We start from the raw sequence: 16,526 nt of genomic DNA on the forward strand, positions 1-16,526 counted from the left end.
GGGTGTGGCTGCAAAACTGATTACATAGTTACTACATACAGTAGATACAGGCACAGTGTCCTGTATCTCCCCATAGCTATTATAGGTGCCACATTTCACATCCAGACCTGCTGTGTTCATTGCTACTGATTTGCTGCTGAACACAGCAAGACTGGGCAGGGGGCATGGCCACAAAACTGACTACAGGAGATACCGGCTATTCATGCAAGGGAACTGCATTCTGTAACTCCTAGTTGCCACCTAAGGGAAACAAAATGTCCACGCCAGCACAGATCTCCATCTGTGGTTAGAGTAATCAGATTGCAAAGGCACAGAAGGGGGAATGGCAGGATCACCAATTATTTCTACACACACTACTAAAAAAAAAAAGGCAATGATTTCACACATGTACATAAACACAGTCACATACAAGCAAAAATAAATTTTTGGGTAACCTACACTTTGAGATCATTTGTTAATGAGATCAGTTGATTTGGATCAGGAATTATGTTTAAACACATTAAATTACAATTTATTTTGTTTCATTGTTGAATTTGATATTGCAAGATGGGGCAAGTTTTAAAAAGTGCAAACTCCAGGCAAATAGCCAAATACACAGTTGGAATTCTTGTATGTGGGGATAAAGTAACACTTTATCAAAATATTATTTGTATTTATGACCTTTGTTGTCGTGTAATTTCTGAATATTCATTTTATTTGAGCATTGCACTAAATGTGTTTAAGGCCAAATTGTTTACAGGAGATGTTAGGTATCCCTTTTTCGTTTGTAGGTATGATGTAGGTATTAATGTGACCATTTCTTATCTGGGCTCAGTGGATATTTGGACAGTCTGTGCTGACATAGCAGAAAATTAGAGGTATACTTTTATATTACTAAAAGAGACCATGTCACAGATTTCTCATTTATTTCTTGTTTGAAAGAAATGTGTACAACGCAGTGTACCTTTACAGTACATAAATGTGACAAACCTGAGATGGATGATATGCCATTGAAGTCTACAGTTAGCATCCAACAGAATTTGCAGACAGAATGCATCTATTGTTCAGCAGAGTGAACTTGTTTGTCTAGTCAGTGTTGAAGATTAAATCATTTTGCAATAACAGTCAGTCTCTCTCTCTAGGGCCAACACAAATGTACTGAACAAATGGTGGTTTGTTTCATGCTTAACATTAAAAAATATGTGTGTCTGATTCCAAATCACAACTTTTGGCCACATTTATTTTCTGTCTGTCCTTGCTCCAAAAGTATTCTTATTTTTGGGCAATGTTTGACAGAAGTAACCAGATCAGATGAGTTGCATTTTAGAATATGTTGAATATAGACTTGTGCATAGTGTTGTATTTAAAGCTTGTGTGCGAACTAGCTGTAAAAGCTGAGTTCATGTATTTATCAACCTTAAAACCCATCTAGCATTCCATAATTCATAATTATAAATATTTTAAGGTCTTAGGATCAGAGTAGTACAGGTAGAAATTGTCATATACCAGTCTAGATGACATACCCACTTTAGGGTTTCTGGCACCCACTTTTATTTCTAAATGAAATGCAATACTGCACATACAAGAGTCTTTACTTGCTGGGGCATGCCCAACATAAACAGTTTAGGAGCTAAAGCTGTTCATTAAGTTGCACTGATGAGATTCCACTTTTATTATTATAAATGATTTATATAGCACCTGCAGTTTGTGCAGCGCTTTACAATAAAAAGGAAGACACTACAGTTATATTCCATTTCAAGACAGGATGGTGTGGAGAGCCCTGCTCGTGAGAGCTTACATGCACAACTCCTTTTCTCTAAATATAGGACCCTTTTGTACTTAAGATCACCTGTGATTTTTCCAAAATAGGTGAAACTCCAACCTTGAATGGTGCCATGGATCCCACCTCACTCTCCATGACCAGGCTGCTGAACCCGACATAGACAGTCAGGAACCCATTTCCTATCGTGCACCAAAACTTTTTCTGGAGCCTTTTCTAACATAAAAATGACCAAATCCTGGGTAACAGATACACTCCTCCCCAGATCATTCCCTGGGACAAATCTGAGGCTGTGTTAAATGACAGATAACATACTAAGAATGTATGGGCACAATATTCACTGCAAACATTTGGTTTTCTCTACAATTGTTTATCCTTTTATTGGATTTGTACAATTACCTTTTATTTCTTCAACACAACGTTGGTCATAGCTGTGTCATTGCTGAGGTAAATATTTTAAGTGTTTGTATACCCAAATGTAAAAATCAGCTAAACAGTAGGGCATAATCCATTAGAAGATGCACAGTATAATAATTATTTCCTTATGATCTTGCCAGTTTTATTTGTCTGCATTGTACATTCTTTGCTAATGTGTCAGAGATGGCAGCTGTACCTGCATGTACCAATATGGTTGCCATTCACAATGTCACTTGACAGTGCTTGCCATGCCATCTATTCAGCCCTGTACTGCAGAAAACTGCCAGTCAGTGTTTGCCACACCGTCTGCCCAGCCCTGTGCTGCTTGACTGACAGTGTGAAACTGCTTTTTTCTTTCTACAAACGCTTAGCATCTTGTGACAAGCAATAGTAGCACCCTGTGACACTATGATGGATTCTTTAGGTTTGACTTTGCATGGACTTTAATGTATATTTGGTCAAATTTTATTTGTTTTTTTCTTTTACATGTTATGCATTGAAAAAGTACTTGAATGTTTTATAAACAGGAAAATATTAAGTAGAAGTCCTGCAAGATTAAAGACTCATGGATAAAAATTGCATCAAAATAATTGATCAGCAAGCATGGTATGGCAAAAGTACAGAGAGTGCCACAACTAACTTCCTTCTGAAAATGTCACTTGCTAGGTTGCAATTCTTACTTTTTGGCTGAGTTCAGTACTTTGAATCGCTGACCCAGAACAAGTTTGCAGCTCAGGAAGAATGAACTAAAGTCATAGGTCCTTATCTACATACTTGTTCTGGGACAGTGACCCAAATAATCACAGCCAGAGGGTTAGCATATCAGCCAGGCAACTGGTATTTTCAAAAGTAGGGATGAGCAGAGCAATTTCACTGAAATTGATTTTGCAGCAAAATGGCTGATTTTGCCTTTTCTAAAATGTTATCAATATTGGCAAAATTCGCTTGAAAAAAAAAAAAATCAATTTGCTATTTTCTAACAAAGCCATGTGATCATCATGTACTTGCTGAAATGGTAATCAATGGTTTTGTTGATAAACAAAGGGAACCCTAAGGGTAACCCTAACCCTAGTGCTAATGCTTACCCTAAACCTTTACTGGTCGATAAAGCCATGTGATCACCATTTCAGAACTCTCATGGTAATCACATGAGCCAAACATAAACAATCTCTGCTGCCACAAAGAGAATTGGTTGCACATTCCTAAGCTCACATGAGTCTCCTGTGGTTCCCAGACCTTGCCCACTCTGAGCACATGCAAAGAGATCCAAAAAGTAGAGCCCAAGGTTCTTACTGTTAGACTAAAGAATATAGATACATAAAGTAAACCGGTAGCAGAAAAAGCACATTTCACACACAAAGTGCTTAGTTTAAAGTGTATTTCCAGTTTTGCAGTACAATTTAAGAAAACCCCTCTATATGAGGGGAGGGGAAGAAAGCCAATCCTAAGGTTAACCTTGACCCTAGTGCTAATGCTTACCCTAACCCTTTATTTGTCAACAAAACCATGTGATGACCATGTCAGTGCTGTCATGATAAGATGACTTTATTTATAAACAATGTTTATAAACAAAGGGTGGTTATGGTTAGTGCAAGGGTTAGGCATTCTTGGCAAAAGAACATGTTCAGAATAGCTGAAAGGAGCTTCCCTAACGTTCCAGAGCTATTTATAGCTCATTGCACCTGTAAATGACCAAACCACATTACCAACCACGTAACCAAACGGTTACCACGTAACCAACCTTACTTTTGTAGTCAATGTTGTACTGTTTGTGGAGATGTCCTGAGAGCTTACTCTAATTGGAATTGACTGACTACATACAGTTTTTCTGTGTTCACATACATGAAAGCCATGAGAAAGATAGATGTGTGTCTAGAGATTTTTTTTTTTTTTACTGGGTACAGGCAATGTTCTTGGTGTCTATAGGTGTGTCAATATATGTATGTATGTATGTAAGTATGTATGTATGTATGTATATGAATTTTGGCACTAGGCAAGAAATATCTCCAACAGGTATTCAAGGAATTGGTCCACCAAAAGTTTGCTACAGTTTTCACTTTCATTAGCTTGTAATTATCAAGGACTATGTTGCATAATTTATTGTTATGTAACCATTTTCATAGTAAATTTATATATGCAAATCTGAAACCACTAGTGGGCACATGTATTTCTCGACAATCACTATCTGTAGATAACGTTTACCAGTGTTTTTCTGAGCAATTGCTGGGAAGAAATCAAATACATGATAAGCTATCAGTTGAAGAGAGCATTGTATACCATAGAGAAGCGCTCCCCACCCTTTTCCAACTCTTGACACACCACAATAAAACTTCAGATGTCCCTGACACCTTGTATCATACAGTTCATCATTTAATGGGCTTCTCTATTCTACAGCAGAACAGGCAATAATAAAGCTGCAAACCTAGCAAACCAGTGGAGGATACAGTATCAAACATGTCTACTGTTTGTAAAACAGATAACACTGAAATGTTTGTACTCTGCAGCAATTTTTGGTTGCACTGCAGCATGCACAGCATAACCAGTGCAAATGATCTCTCATGGTAGATATAATTGCATTTTCTCTTCTTATTCTATGTGATGTTTAAACGGAAAAAAATACATCTTATTTTTTACATGTCTGACTTTTAGGAATTATGTTTGCTTACTTTTAATTATTAAACACTTGCAGGCTTCTTCATTAAGCATTATAAGTGTATGAATGCAGTATCCCATAGCAAACAATTAAAACTCATTTTACTGAAGCCAGATCAGCACAAAACAGATTTTGATTGGTTGTTATGGATAATATGCTGCTTATACCGTTGTGCTGAATAAGGGAATTGTTAATTTGCTTGGAGGATTTGACATAATAGTTAATTTTTTCTGGTTTGTAAGATGACACTCCTTCATTCTTGCCTTTTACTATTCATAGAATCGGTATTTTCTGTTTAGCATATATTAGACCCATCTGTACTGTTTCGACATTAGAATCAAGGATATTGTTGATAAGACGTATGCCTGTAGTATTAGATGTTTTCCTAAGGGATGCCAGCTGTGAAGGTTGAATGTGACCATTATTACATTATGGAGAGAAGTTGAGAGAACTTGGACCTCTTTCATAAAAGAGGTCATCATGCTACTCCTTAGGCTTTTGAAAAAGTCCAGCACAGGTTACAGGAAGCACATACAGTAAGTTGGTTGTTGGACTTACAAAAGCCCCATGGTGCTAACATTAGTAATCTGAGCCATGATTCCTGTGATCTGCCTGTTCTCTGAGAATACATTACAACTTTGTTTTGATATATAGACCAGGTTCAGTTAAAAACGCAGATTCTGGCATGCAATGCACCCATCAGGTGCTTGACAAGCTTGGATAGCTTCTATCAGTCAAATAACGTATTTTGTTTTATGTGGCTTCTAAACTGTAAAGTCTAATATTTATCAAAGCAAGTATTCCTTTATAGCCCCTGGCACATTCTGTTCCATGCAGCGTTAATACAAGTTAGAAATTCAGGTGTGTGTCAAGGTTTAAATTGAAAAGTCATTAGAGAGTTTGTATGATTTATATGTTGCTATGCAATTTGAAGAATTTGTTACATAGTTAGTCAAGTTGAAAAAAGACACAAGTCCATCAAGTTCAACCTATAGAGATAAGAGGAACAGGCTATAGAAAAAAAAAATACAAATACACCTCCCTTGACAATTCCAAGTGAATATATTATCCTACTTATACATTGTATGCACTTCTGCAAGTAAAACTGCTGGAAGTTCAGGATTTGTATGTTAAAACTAATGACTTGGTAGCAGCAAATCAGGAATCAGAATTGTAATAACTGTATCCACTGTTTTTTTCTTGATTATTTTGTGAATGTGTAATCTAATAAAGAACCATCATGACTGTATCACAGGGCACATTTTACTGTTATCTGGCAGGGAGGACTGAGAAATAGAATAGTCAGCTGCAGTTCCACAATGGACTCATGAAGAATGTCCAAGAAAAAATATGTAAACCACAACACCACAAATTATATAGTCACTCATCTTTATCATAGCTTGAATCATAGTGTAATAAAGTCTTTCAGGCCTCGTTCACACCATCCTTAGTGCGTTCCGGCCCGATTGTGGCCGGAACGCACTGGATCGCATTGTGGCCGGCTCAGTTTGTTGTAGGTCGGGAGTGGGCAGGGTGGTACATGGAATTGAATGGCACCATAGCCACGCCCTCCAGGCACAATGCGATTGGCCGCACGGGAACGCAAGATACATCAATGCTAGCGGGCCGGTTTGAAAAAATTGTGCTTGCAGCATTTTTTTGGACCAGACCGCCTTTGCCTTTCCGTGCAGCCAATTACATTGCGGCCGGAGGGTGTGACTACGGTGCCATTCAATTCAATGGACCACCACGCTCACCCCCCATACCCCCCACTCCCCAAAAAAACAGAGCTGGCCGCAATGCGATCCAGTGCCTTCCGGCCGCAGTCGGACTGCTACTGATCCCTAATCAGTGTGGAAGGCTTGATTGCATTTGTTGAATAAGCTGTGTGGTGTTGAAAATAAGGTGTATTGGTACATAATTTTTGCTAAAAGGATTGCTCCAATTTAATGAATAATACAGTAAAATTAGTGCACTCAATTGCCCAGTCATGCCTTACCACAATGGTCTCCAACCTCAGTCATAGACAGCCATATTGGAAGCAAGTTAGGCTCCACAAAGGGACCACTGAATGTGACTGTTCCAGGCATTTTAGAACACGTTCTAAACTTTTGTAACACAACAGTTACACATACCTTAGATTAGGTTAGTCAGTTAGGTAAACCTTTATTGTGCTTTGATGGCCGATATATGTCACCACTATCTCGGTTGTGGTCCCTTTAAGGGTCACCAGAGGGTTAATCTTCCTGCCACAGGAAGCGGTTTAAAAGTCAGCAACTGGGTGGGTGTTGTGAGGAGAAAGGTGTCGGCTGTGGCGTGAGAGACCTGTGATGTTGCTGAGAATAAAGGATTCATATGCCTGGGAAGGGATTTCCCCAGGCTTGGGACTCTAGAACAAGTCGTGATACACATTTTTCATTTAATTACCGTGCCAAAGATACAGACTTTGCTTTGAATTTTGGCTGAAGTTAAGCTTTCATTTGATTGCCTTGAAGAGGAAAAATAAAAACTCTTGTTTATAAAAAGACCCTGTGCGAGTGCTCCCCAACTTTACAGCAGCTATAAACGTAAATGATAACATTTTTATTTTTGCATTACATCCTCCTAGCTGGGTAAAGAAGAAATCTGGTATGTTTTAAGCACCCTGTGGACCACTTGTGGTTATTTTACTCAGTTTAAGGGGCTTCAAGTTTGCCCCATGCAATCACCGATGATTGCACATATTGTTTAGCATATGTAGTTCTAAAGAAGACTGTCAAAGACTGTGGACACACTACAGGAGATGGTCAAAGACTTGGAGTATGCTGCAGAAGAGGCTCAAACTGCAGACATGCTTTAGGAGAAGTTGTAGACTGAATCTTGCTGCAGGGGGTAGTAAGAGACTAGCGATATTACTGCAACAGCTAGTCTAATGAATATACTCTTTCATTGGCCTGAGTAAGCGCTTTTACAGGAAAAGCATTGACTTCTAGCTGCTGTACCACAAATACCTAAAGGTGTGTAGTTCTTAGGATGCAGGTTGAGCACCAGAACCGTGGACATACAGGTGCTTTTTGGATGTTAATGTTTTTTGATGTAGAAGCTGCCGCTTGGAAAAAACATGATTATTGAATCTTTTTTTGTTTTGTATTTTTCCTCACCAGAATTGATGAACTAAAGGAACTTGGTGACCTCTCTCCACATTGGGACAACCTGCGGCAAAGTGTAATAACTCATTATGAAGAGATGGTGTCCATCTACAAGGAAAGCCTTACAGAGCTAGAAAAATATACAGGTAAACATCGATTGCTTTGTAATTCTAATTCTGTATGAATCATTTATCTGTATGGTATGGTTAAAATGTACAGGTAGACCACTGTTCAGTCGGGTAGTTATAAAAAAAGGTTTGCCCTGTGACCTCTGTTTAATTACATGGTGCCAAGAGCAGTGTTGTACAGTAACTAAAAACTAAATCTAAGTTTGTTCAAATTAAGTTTATTAAATTACCATAACACGGAACAAAACATCCACCATCGTACATACAGCAGCCTTAAAAATCATTAAAAAATCATCATAGTAAATAGAATACAACTATATCCATACATCTACCTCAAGGGTATACCATGCAATTATCACCGTCCTATTTGTACTATTTTTTTTTTTTATAAATTCTTTATTTAGGTCAGGTTAACAGATTATTTGTTGTATACAGAAAAAACGGAAACTGTGCCCGTGGGGACTCGCAGGTCCGGGCGCTTATGGTATACATGCATCAAAGCACCATCAAGAAGGTAGCATACATGGTATATTGAAGCATGAGAGAACCCCATGGGCATCAATGCAACGCATTTGAGGGGAGGGTATCCTCTCGTGACCCCTGCCTGAGTGTGGGGGTTGCAGTCATGGGATGTTGCTGAAGTTACCATGTTGACGGGTAGAGAGCCAGAGGGTGGGGAGCACAGGACAAGACAAGAGAAGGGGAGGGGGTAGGGGGGGCAGAAGTGGAATGTGTACTATTGATGGACCAGCCACACTAACACCCTAACACATTAACATATAACGTTGGAACATAAAAAGGAAGGGGAACACAGCACCCCCCAAAAAAAAGAGGTGGGAGGGGGAGAGAGAGGGAGGGGGTATGTATGGAGAGCTCAAGGAAGCTTACTTAATATCATATTAGTGCCTTTCTGTAATCATTCTTAAAATAAAAAGACCCTTTGTCCAAAAAAAAAACATTGTTAATCAGCAAAAGTGGTCACTAATACTGTAAAATTTTCAGAGTCCTGGAAGCAGTTCCACATTCCCCAGAGCTGCCTATACCGCTCACTGTGATCAGAGTCCATAGCTACTAATTTCTATATATGTGCGATTTCGCTCAGACTATTCAGCCACTCCATAATAGGAGGGGCACGGGCAGACTTCCAGTGCCTCGCAATAGTCTGCCGTACCGCAAAAACAAACAAACATAAAACCGTCTTTTTAGCTTTTGATATTGAATCCGGGAACAAAGACAGTAAAGTTAAAGTAGGTGTATTGCAAGTAGTCGTGGAATGTGCTTTATCATACAAAGCTAAGACCTTTGCCCAAAAGGCCTTTATCACGGGGCAGGGCCACCATATGTGTGTATATATGTACCTTCTGACATTTGGCATCTCCAACATGTCTGCGAAACCGAAGGAAACGTGATGAACCCGTACTGGAGTATAGTACCATCTAGAAAGCAGTTTGACTAAATCTAAGTTTAAAAGCACTTGTTCGATTAAAGCTAATTCATTAATTATAACGTTATGCTGTTCCAAAGCAATACTTTGGACATTTAGGACTCCCTCTAGGAAGTAATATTAAGCATTTCTGATGTTGGAGGCATTCCTTATTGCTCATGGAACTTGTTTGAAAATGTCCTTGTGCCCTAGTCAATCCTTCTATCTTCTATTTGTAAGTGGAAAGAAAAATTACCACCATGCATTCACTGCTTTTAGTCCATAGGCGAGTTACACAAGAAGATGTCTTCCCTTAAAAAACATGTGCACATCTAGGCCTAAAATATGTTGATTTCTGATTGGTTGTTATGAGTTACTTCTAGTAATGAGTGAGTGAACATTCACAAATTAGTGCTGCCCTTGAGTCACAAACTACTTGTTTTTATTATGTTTCTGTAATTTTTATTTACAGTTTACTTTGTTTTCTAATTGCTATAAATATACTGATGGATTTCAGTAACATTTTATACAAACAGAACAAAATAATCTCAGCCAGTTCTCATAATAGTATGTTTTCCTAAACTCAAATGATCAAATATAAAGAACTAAACATAGCATACACTCTTGTTTAGCTATTTATAGTGCAAGTCTCATTGTCTTGCCGTCTGGTTTATTAGCAAGACTACTAGAGGAGTATCCATGTGTCACCCTTAGGATGCATTATGGTCAGTACGGCTGCCAATAGATAATCTAGTTCAGTAAGCATTCAAAAGGCTTATTTGCTATTATTTTGCTCAGACGAACTGACATCAAGGGAATGCATTTACTAAAAAGCCATTATCTTCTGCTTGCGCTGACTATCTACAGTTACACTAGTGCCCCCCTGGGTGTATGGACTCCTGCTGAAAGCACACCATTCGTTCTAGTGGTCTTAGTGGACCCTTGGCAAGCTTCCTGTAACAGCATTGTCATTCTTTCATTAATGAGAACTGTTTCTGAAAAAACCTTTATGCACCAGTGCCACACAGCAAAATAACATAAAACCTAACTAGAAACAAGATAGTTCACCAAGGACCGGAATATTAAAGCAAGGACCTTCCGTTCATTATTCTTATTTTGACAAGTCAATAAAAATGAGCTGAACTTCAGCTGTTGGCTTTATATAATGCTGTATTTTAAGAGCAGCCAAAACATAATGTGTGATAAATGTACCATCATTTTCACCATGCTGGGCCCCTGTTGAAGACAGCAGGGGATGTCTGTCACTTAAAATGCATTAGCATATCTGCACATTAAATACTGCTCTGCAGATTACTGAAAAGGTGCATGCTGGGATGCAGCAATAAAAAAAAATCTTTTCATTTCTTAAAAATCAAGTGCACATTAAAATGGAAAGATGAACTGGAAAGATACAATGCATGCACCCCACACAGGCTTAAAGAAAAAAAAATACCATCTGCTTGCTGCAGAACATGGTGCTTCTTACAGTTTTTAATTCCTGTTTTTTTTCCCCAGGGTCTTCTTTCAAATCCAGCTGTACTAAAGGAGAAAAGAGTTTAGAATTTGTTCCAATTAATCTCCATTTGCAAAGAATGCGTGTTCACAGCCAAAAGCTAAAAGGTAAATTGTTGATGGTAAAAAATGTAGGTTCTTAAAGGTAATGTGTAGTAGTTTCGATATCCCTTTTTATCTTTGTTGTTCAGATCTAAAAAAAAAGTTATTTTTTAGTCAGGTAAACATGTAATATTGACATTAATATGTTGCATTCTGTTTTTGAGCCAGCAGGTGGAGCTTTAGAATCCTTTTCACATATGTATCTCTCTGTCTGCAGCCTTTTGAAAAAAGCCTTTTTTTATGGGCTTGCAGTTTGCAAGGTTTACAACACAGATGCATCCTCATACCTAATCATTAAGCATGGTCTGACGTTTTAGTCAAACAAAGCTACAAGGCAGGCAGCGTACTGTCTTGTTATTTATCCCATAGAGCTTATTACTGTTTATTAAAAAATATGTGACCACAGTAAAGATGTATAAGAAACTGTGAGGTGGCTCACAGTTCTTTTCAAAAAAAGTCACTTTAAAGTTCTTTAAAAAAACAAACTACTGTAACGTATGAAGGGTAGCTGCAGTTTTTAGTACCCTTGCTCTGCCCAATCACTAAGCAGTATATTCCTATTGGCCCATCACTATGAGGGGCTACCTCACAGGGCAATAGGAATGTGCGGTAGGGGCAGGCCATTTGTGAACTACTGGCAGTCTTTGCCAAACCCAGTGTTTGGGTAGAGCTAGGGCCCTGAAAACTGACTTTATCATTTTAGTACCACAAAAAATGCTGCTGACCAGTAAGAACATTTTAAGGCAACAAGTCTATCCAGGAAGTTCCAGAACTGTAAAACAGAATCCCAAGTTTTTTCCTTAAAATGAGTACTATGTAATTCACTACAACAAAATATCCAAAGAGCTCCTCAAATGTCGGAAACCCTACTGTGTTTCCTTTAGCAGAGGTAGCAGAGGATTGAGGCTGTTGACCAGGTACACGTTGAACTTTTTCAAAATCCAACAAGCTCCTCAAATTGGTTTGCTTTCAGAAGTCCTAGAGCAACTTCCCATCTTTCTATCTCCGGGATGTATCACCAGTCAGTCAGACGTTCAAGGAAGGAATGAATCTGACTGGTGGCTGTAAGAAACTTCTTAAAACTTTTAAGTTCTATTCTGTCACCAAGTTTTTATGATACTAAAAAGTAGTCTAGAACCTGGTTATCTACGGTGAGGTCTTTTAAATGCGAGGTTAATACCTACTGTTACTGTAGTGAACTCAGCAACACCAAAACTGTGACATTATTAGTTATAGAAGAGGCATATCATAAAAAATTTACTCATTTTAGCAAAGATATATGTGGTATAGTACAGAATTGGTGAGCAATATGGCTATAATGCTCTCCGACTGTCTAATGTAGCCAAACACTTTTTGAAAAAACATAAATGAGATATGACATTGGTTTCTTTCTTTGGGGCAGAAAGGGCGTCCTTGTCAACTAGGGGAGGGAATTAACATGGACCTTTTGTAACAAAGATACACAGAGGAGCCAGCAGGGGCTGTTTGAAAATAACTCTCCTGTATTACAAACATTTGAGCAAAAAAGGTTCTCCGATCTCTAGATTAAAAACAAAAAGAAGCCCATGCAGACAAGCCAAGTAGCTTATATTCATCTCAAGCTTGATTGTCAGTTTTGCTTAGGGCATACCTTTAGGTGCCCTGCATTTACTGAAACATACATTTTGGGTGGTCTTATTCTGTAGGAAAACCTATCACAAGTAAAACATTATTACCATGGGGAAATATTCATTTTATCAGTAGCACAGATATGACAAGTTATTCATGTGATAAGCTAGAGGCAGTTAGGGCCTCCTGTGCGTGCTAAAGGCAAAGTTTCCCAGTTAGCACGCAGCTGGGATATTTACAGTCTGATGTATGATCATGAATATATTAGGGCTGCAACAACTAATCGACATAATCGATTATAATCGATTATTGAAAAAGTTGTCAACTTTTTCAATAATCGATTAATCGGCTTCCGATCAGTTGGCCCTGTATATATTACACTTTTATATACAAGACAGACCATTCAACTTTTTTTTATGTTTGCATATCAATAAGGGGGCAGAAGAACATCTAGCAGAGCAGCACTCAGCATTTAGAGATTTCTATCTCTGTAATTTTGCATAATTCACAGACTGCAGACTTGAAGCTATAAAACCATGGTGCAGGGGAAATCATGTTAGTCTCAAATTCTGCCTCAGATTAGCTGCAGGGTTATGCAGAAATCCGTTTACCTTTTTTTAAATCGAGGATGGCAATTCTAGATTAAATCCACTAGTGTAATCTGCTTTGACAGTGTTTACAAAAGTGTGCCATTTTTTAAAGGCTAAAACAGAATAGTGGCCAAAGACGTGGCTTCTATATAAGGGGCATGGATTTATTAAGGAACGTACTTTGTCACTGCAAAATCCAAGGTGTCTATTTATAAACAGTTCACTGAGTGAATCTTTCTGAACGTTACACATTCCTAGATATATTTTCCTTTTGAGTCCAATGTATGTAATGTAATACTGAATTTTGGCCACTAGCTGGAGCTAAGGCGCATAGGAAATAAATTTTCCCTATGCTCCTCAGCGCCATCTAGTTGCCATAATGATTACATTACATACTTTCAACCTGAAAAGAAAATATAAGTAAAAATGTTTGGTTTTGGTTTTGGTTTTATTCACACAGGACGAACGTTCAGAAAGATTCACCTCTAAGTGTTAACTATTGAACGTGCAATTTGTAAAGATACTCACTTTTTTTTTTTTAAACCAGAGAGAGTTTATATGGTAACATAGAAGCAATTAGGCTACTAATTAAATAATTATTATTAGTGACACTGCTGATTTAGAAGTGCCACTCTTTCAGATAAAGATTACACATAAAGTTATGTTCATGTCAAAAAATTTAATATAATGTAATTAATTTTTTAATACGTTCTTTTTCAATTAAATCATACTACCGAAACTTCCAGTCCTAGGGTGACAACAGTTCAGCTGCTGCAGCGTTTTCACCATCTCTTACACACACAGGTATGGCAATGCAGAGTGTGCAAGCAAATTCTGCTGTAGCCACTGCAGTAGCGCTGCAACCAACTAATCGATTATTTGATCATCGATAATGAGCATAGTTGTAAACTATGCTCATTATCGATTAGTTGGTTGGATTGGTTAGTTGGTTGTGCCCTCCTCCACGCTGGGAGGAGGGCAGAGCAAGCATTGGACGGGTGCAATAGCCAGCCTGCTATTGGCTATTGCTATTTAAAATGGCCAATAGCAGGCTGGCTATTGCACCAGCCCACTACCTGCTGTATTTACATTCAGCTGCCGTCTCCATAATCTTGCCACTGGCAGCTGTCAATTCCTGGCTGAAGCTATACAAGCACCATGTGCTTACAATACAATTATTAAAGAAAAAAAAATGTATAAAAGGTGGGATAAAAAAAATGATTACCTTTTAGATGTTTCTGTGGTGAAGGCCTTTGTGCAGATTGCAGTCTGAGCAGTTTGAAAGTGAAACTGAGGGACAGACTGAGCTTCTCCTCGCTAACATTCCATGCCTCTTTAACCTTTTGTTAGGACAGACAGTGTTCATGTCTAATTTATAACTGATAATGAGATTTGTCAGCACTGTACAGACAGAGTTAATCATAGTTATTATATCCTCCCCCAGCTCCCTCATTAACATTGTTTTACCAAGCGCTCCAGTGAGGGCGATCACACTGCGGGTGGGGGCGTGGCTGCAGTGCCATTGACTTCAATGCACCGCCACGCCCCCTCCCGCCTCTGAACGCAGGAAGCCCGCCGGGATACGGCCTAGTGCAATCCAGCAGCGAATCATGCTGGAACGCACCAGAGCTGGTGTGAACCGGTCCTGGAGGGTATCTGGGGTCAAAAACGAAAAATAGATATGTATTTCTATATTAAATTTATATAAGTTCTAAATCTAGAGATTTGTAAACCTATTGAAGATGGATGCTTGTAGGATGTACTTCCTCAGTCCAGTGATACAATTTTACTCAGCCCTGTGAATATGCACAGCATTGTGTCACCAATCTTATTAAGCCTGCCTTCTGAACTACAACTCAACGTGTGAACTTTCCACAATGTGACATCATAATTTCTTGCTGGAAGCAAAGCATGATGGGATATGTAGTCTTGGGAAATTGAGATTACGTCACATCAAGATGCAAAGCACACGGGCAATCCAGGAAGCTGTTGAAAGTGATAGGCAAACCAGAAGGCAGCACTCACTACATAAAAGAGATTTTTGCAAGTAAGCTTTGATTGCATGATCAAAAACAACTCTAGTATGCAGGTGCATTCAATATTCACCGCCTGAGGCCATGGGTGGTTGTAGGGTGGTGGTTACTGCTACCTCTGGGTCCGACTCTTTCTGGTGTCCTACCCAGCTCACTAAAGTCACTGATTGCCAGGAGCTGGGTGGGATGCCAGCCGGAGCGTCACAGGTTGCTCTTAGCAACCTGGGATGCTCTGACAAGAAAGGGGGCAGCAGGCACAGCTGCCCCCCCCCCCCCCCCCCCCCACAGCGACCCCAAACGTGACCCAGTTAAATGCTGTCTGAGGTAGCCGTCTCAGGCTGCCTCATTATAGGTTCGGCCCTGTATTTTTACATAAAAACTCTTGAGATTGTCATAACAGAGGAATCTATTATCCCCCAGAAGTGCAGACCTGGGACCAGCACACGCTTTTTTATAAAGGTAAATTGTAATAACTTAGTGATGATTGTTCTAGATATACAAGAATAAGTATGTAAAGGTTGTATATGCGCTGCTGTCGGAAGTTATTTTGTTATTTTGTTGATTGTATAATGGTCCGGCATAAGATTTCCCACACTGATTGTTCTCTATGGAGGGCAAGACCTCTTCTCAGGCTTAGAAAGAGAAGTAGGGCAGCATGAAAGCTGTGTGAAAAGAAGAACAATTTCTCTTCACAGAGCGATGTCTCAGGGAAGCTATAAAGGGGGAGAAACATAGATCCTTGGTACACAGTGTGTTGAAAGTGGTCAGCTGGGAGGAGTGACTTACACATACTTAGACAAATGATGCTGCCCTAGACAGTAATCGAGCAAGCCTTCAGTTTATTGTGCTGTGTTTTCACATAGCCTTGGAACCATGCTTCAATTTTATATACCCATTTCTACAAAGTCTTATAAAAAGTCTGTGGAATAAATCAATTTTTTTCCAGCAGCCCGGCGCGGACCCATATGTAGAAAGGACTTATTTCTTGCTAGTAATTTTCCAGTATCTTTTACCAAGTTTAATCAAGACTTCTGTAGCGGGGAACTAATGCAGCACAAAGAACAAAATGACAAAAATGTAAATGTGTAATGAGGAAATCTTCAGTAAAAGAAACAAGCCTGTGTTGCCTTGCCTCCTGCTGACAGGCAAAATAACCTTCAGTTTGCATGGTGT

The 16,526-nt window shown here is 39.0% G+C and overlaps 1 protein-coding gene across 1 annotated transcript in view; it reads left to right on the forward strand.

The window, feature by feature from the left end:
* The window catches only part of INPP4B (inositol polyphosphate-4-phosphatase type II B), a gene marked incomplete at its 5' end in the record, with an annotated part of 263,520 nt that overhangs the window by 141,462 nt on the left and 105,532 nt on the right, over positions 1-16,526 (forward strand). The window contains 2 exons of the mRNA XM_018563411.1: positions 7,973-8,103; positions 11,024-11,128. Coding sequence (XP_018418913.1) covers positions 7,973-8,103; positions 11,024-11,128 — 236 coding nt within the window. The remainder of the gene's footprint in view (positions 1-7,972; positions 8,104-11,023; positions 11,129-16,526) is intronic.

The sequence above is a fragment of the Nanorana parkeri genome, unplaced genomic scaffold (genome assembly GCF_000935625.1).
Source record: "Nanorana parkeri isolate BGI_ZX_2015 unplaced genomic scaffold, ASM93562v1 scaffold662, whole genome shotgun sequence".
Classification (NCBI taxonomy): Eukaryota; Metazoa; Chordata; class Amphibia; order Anura; family Dicroglossidae; genus Nanorana; species Nanorana parkeri.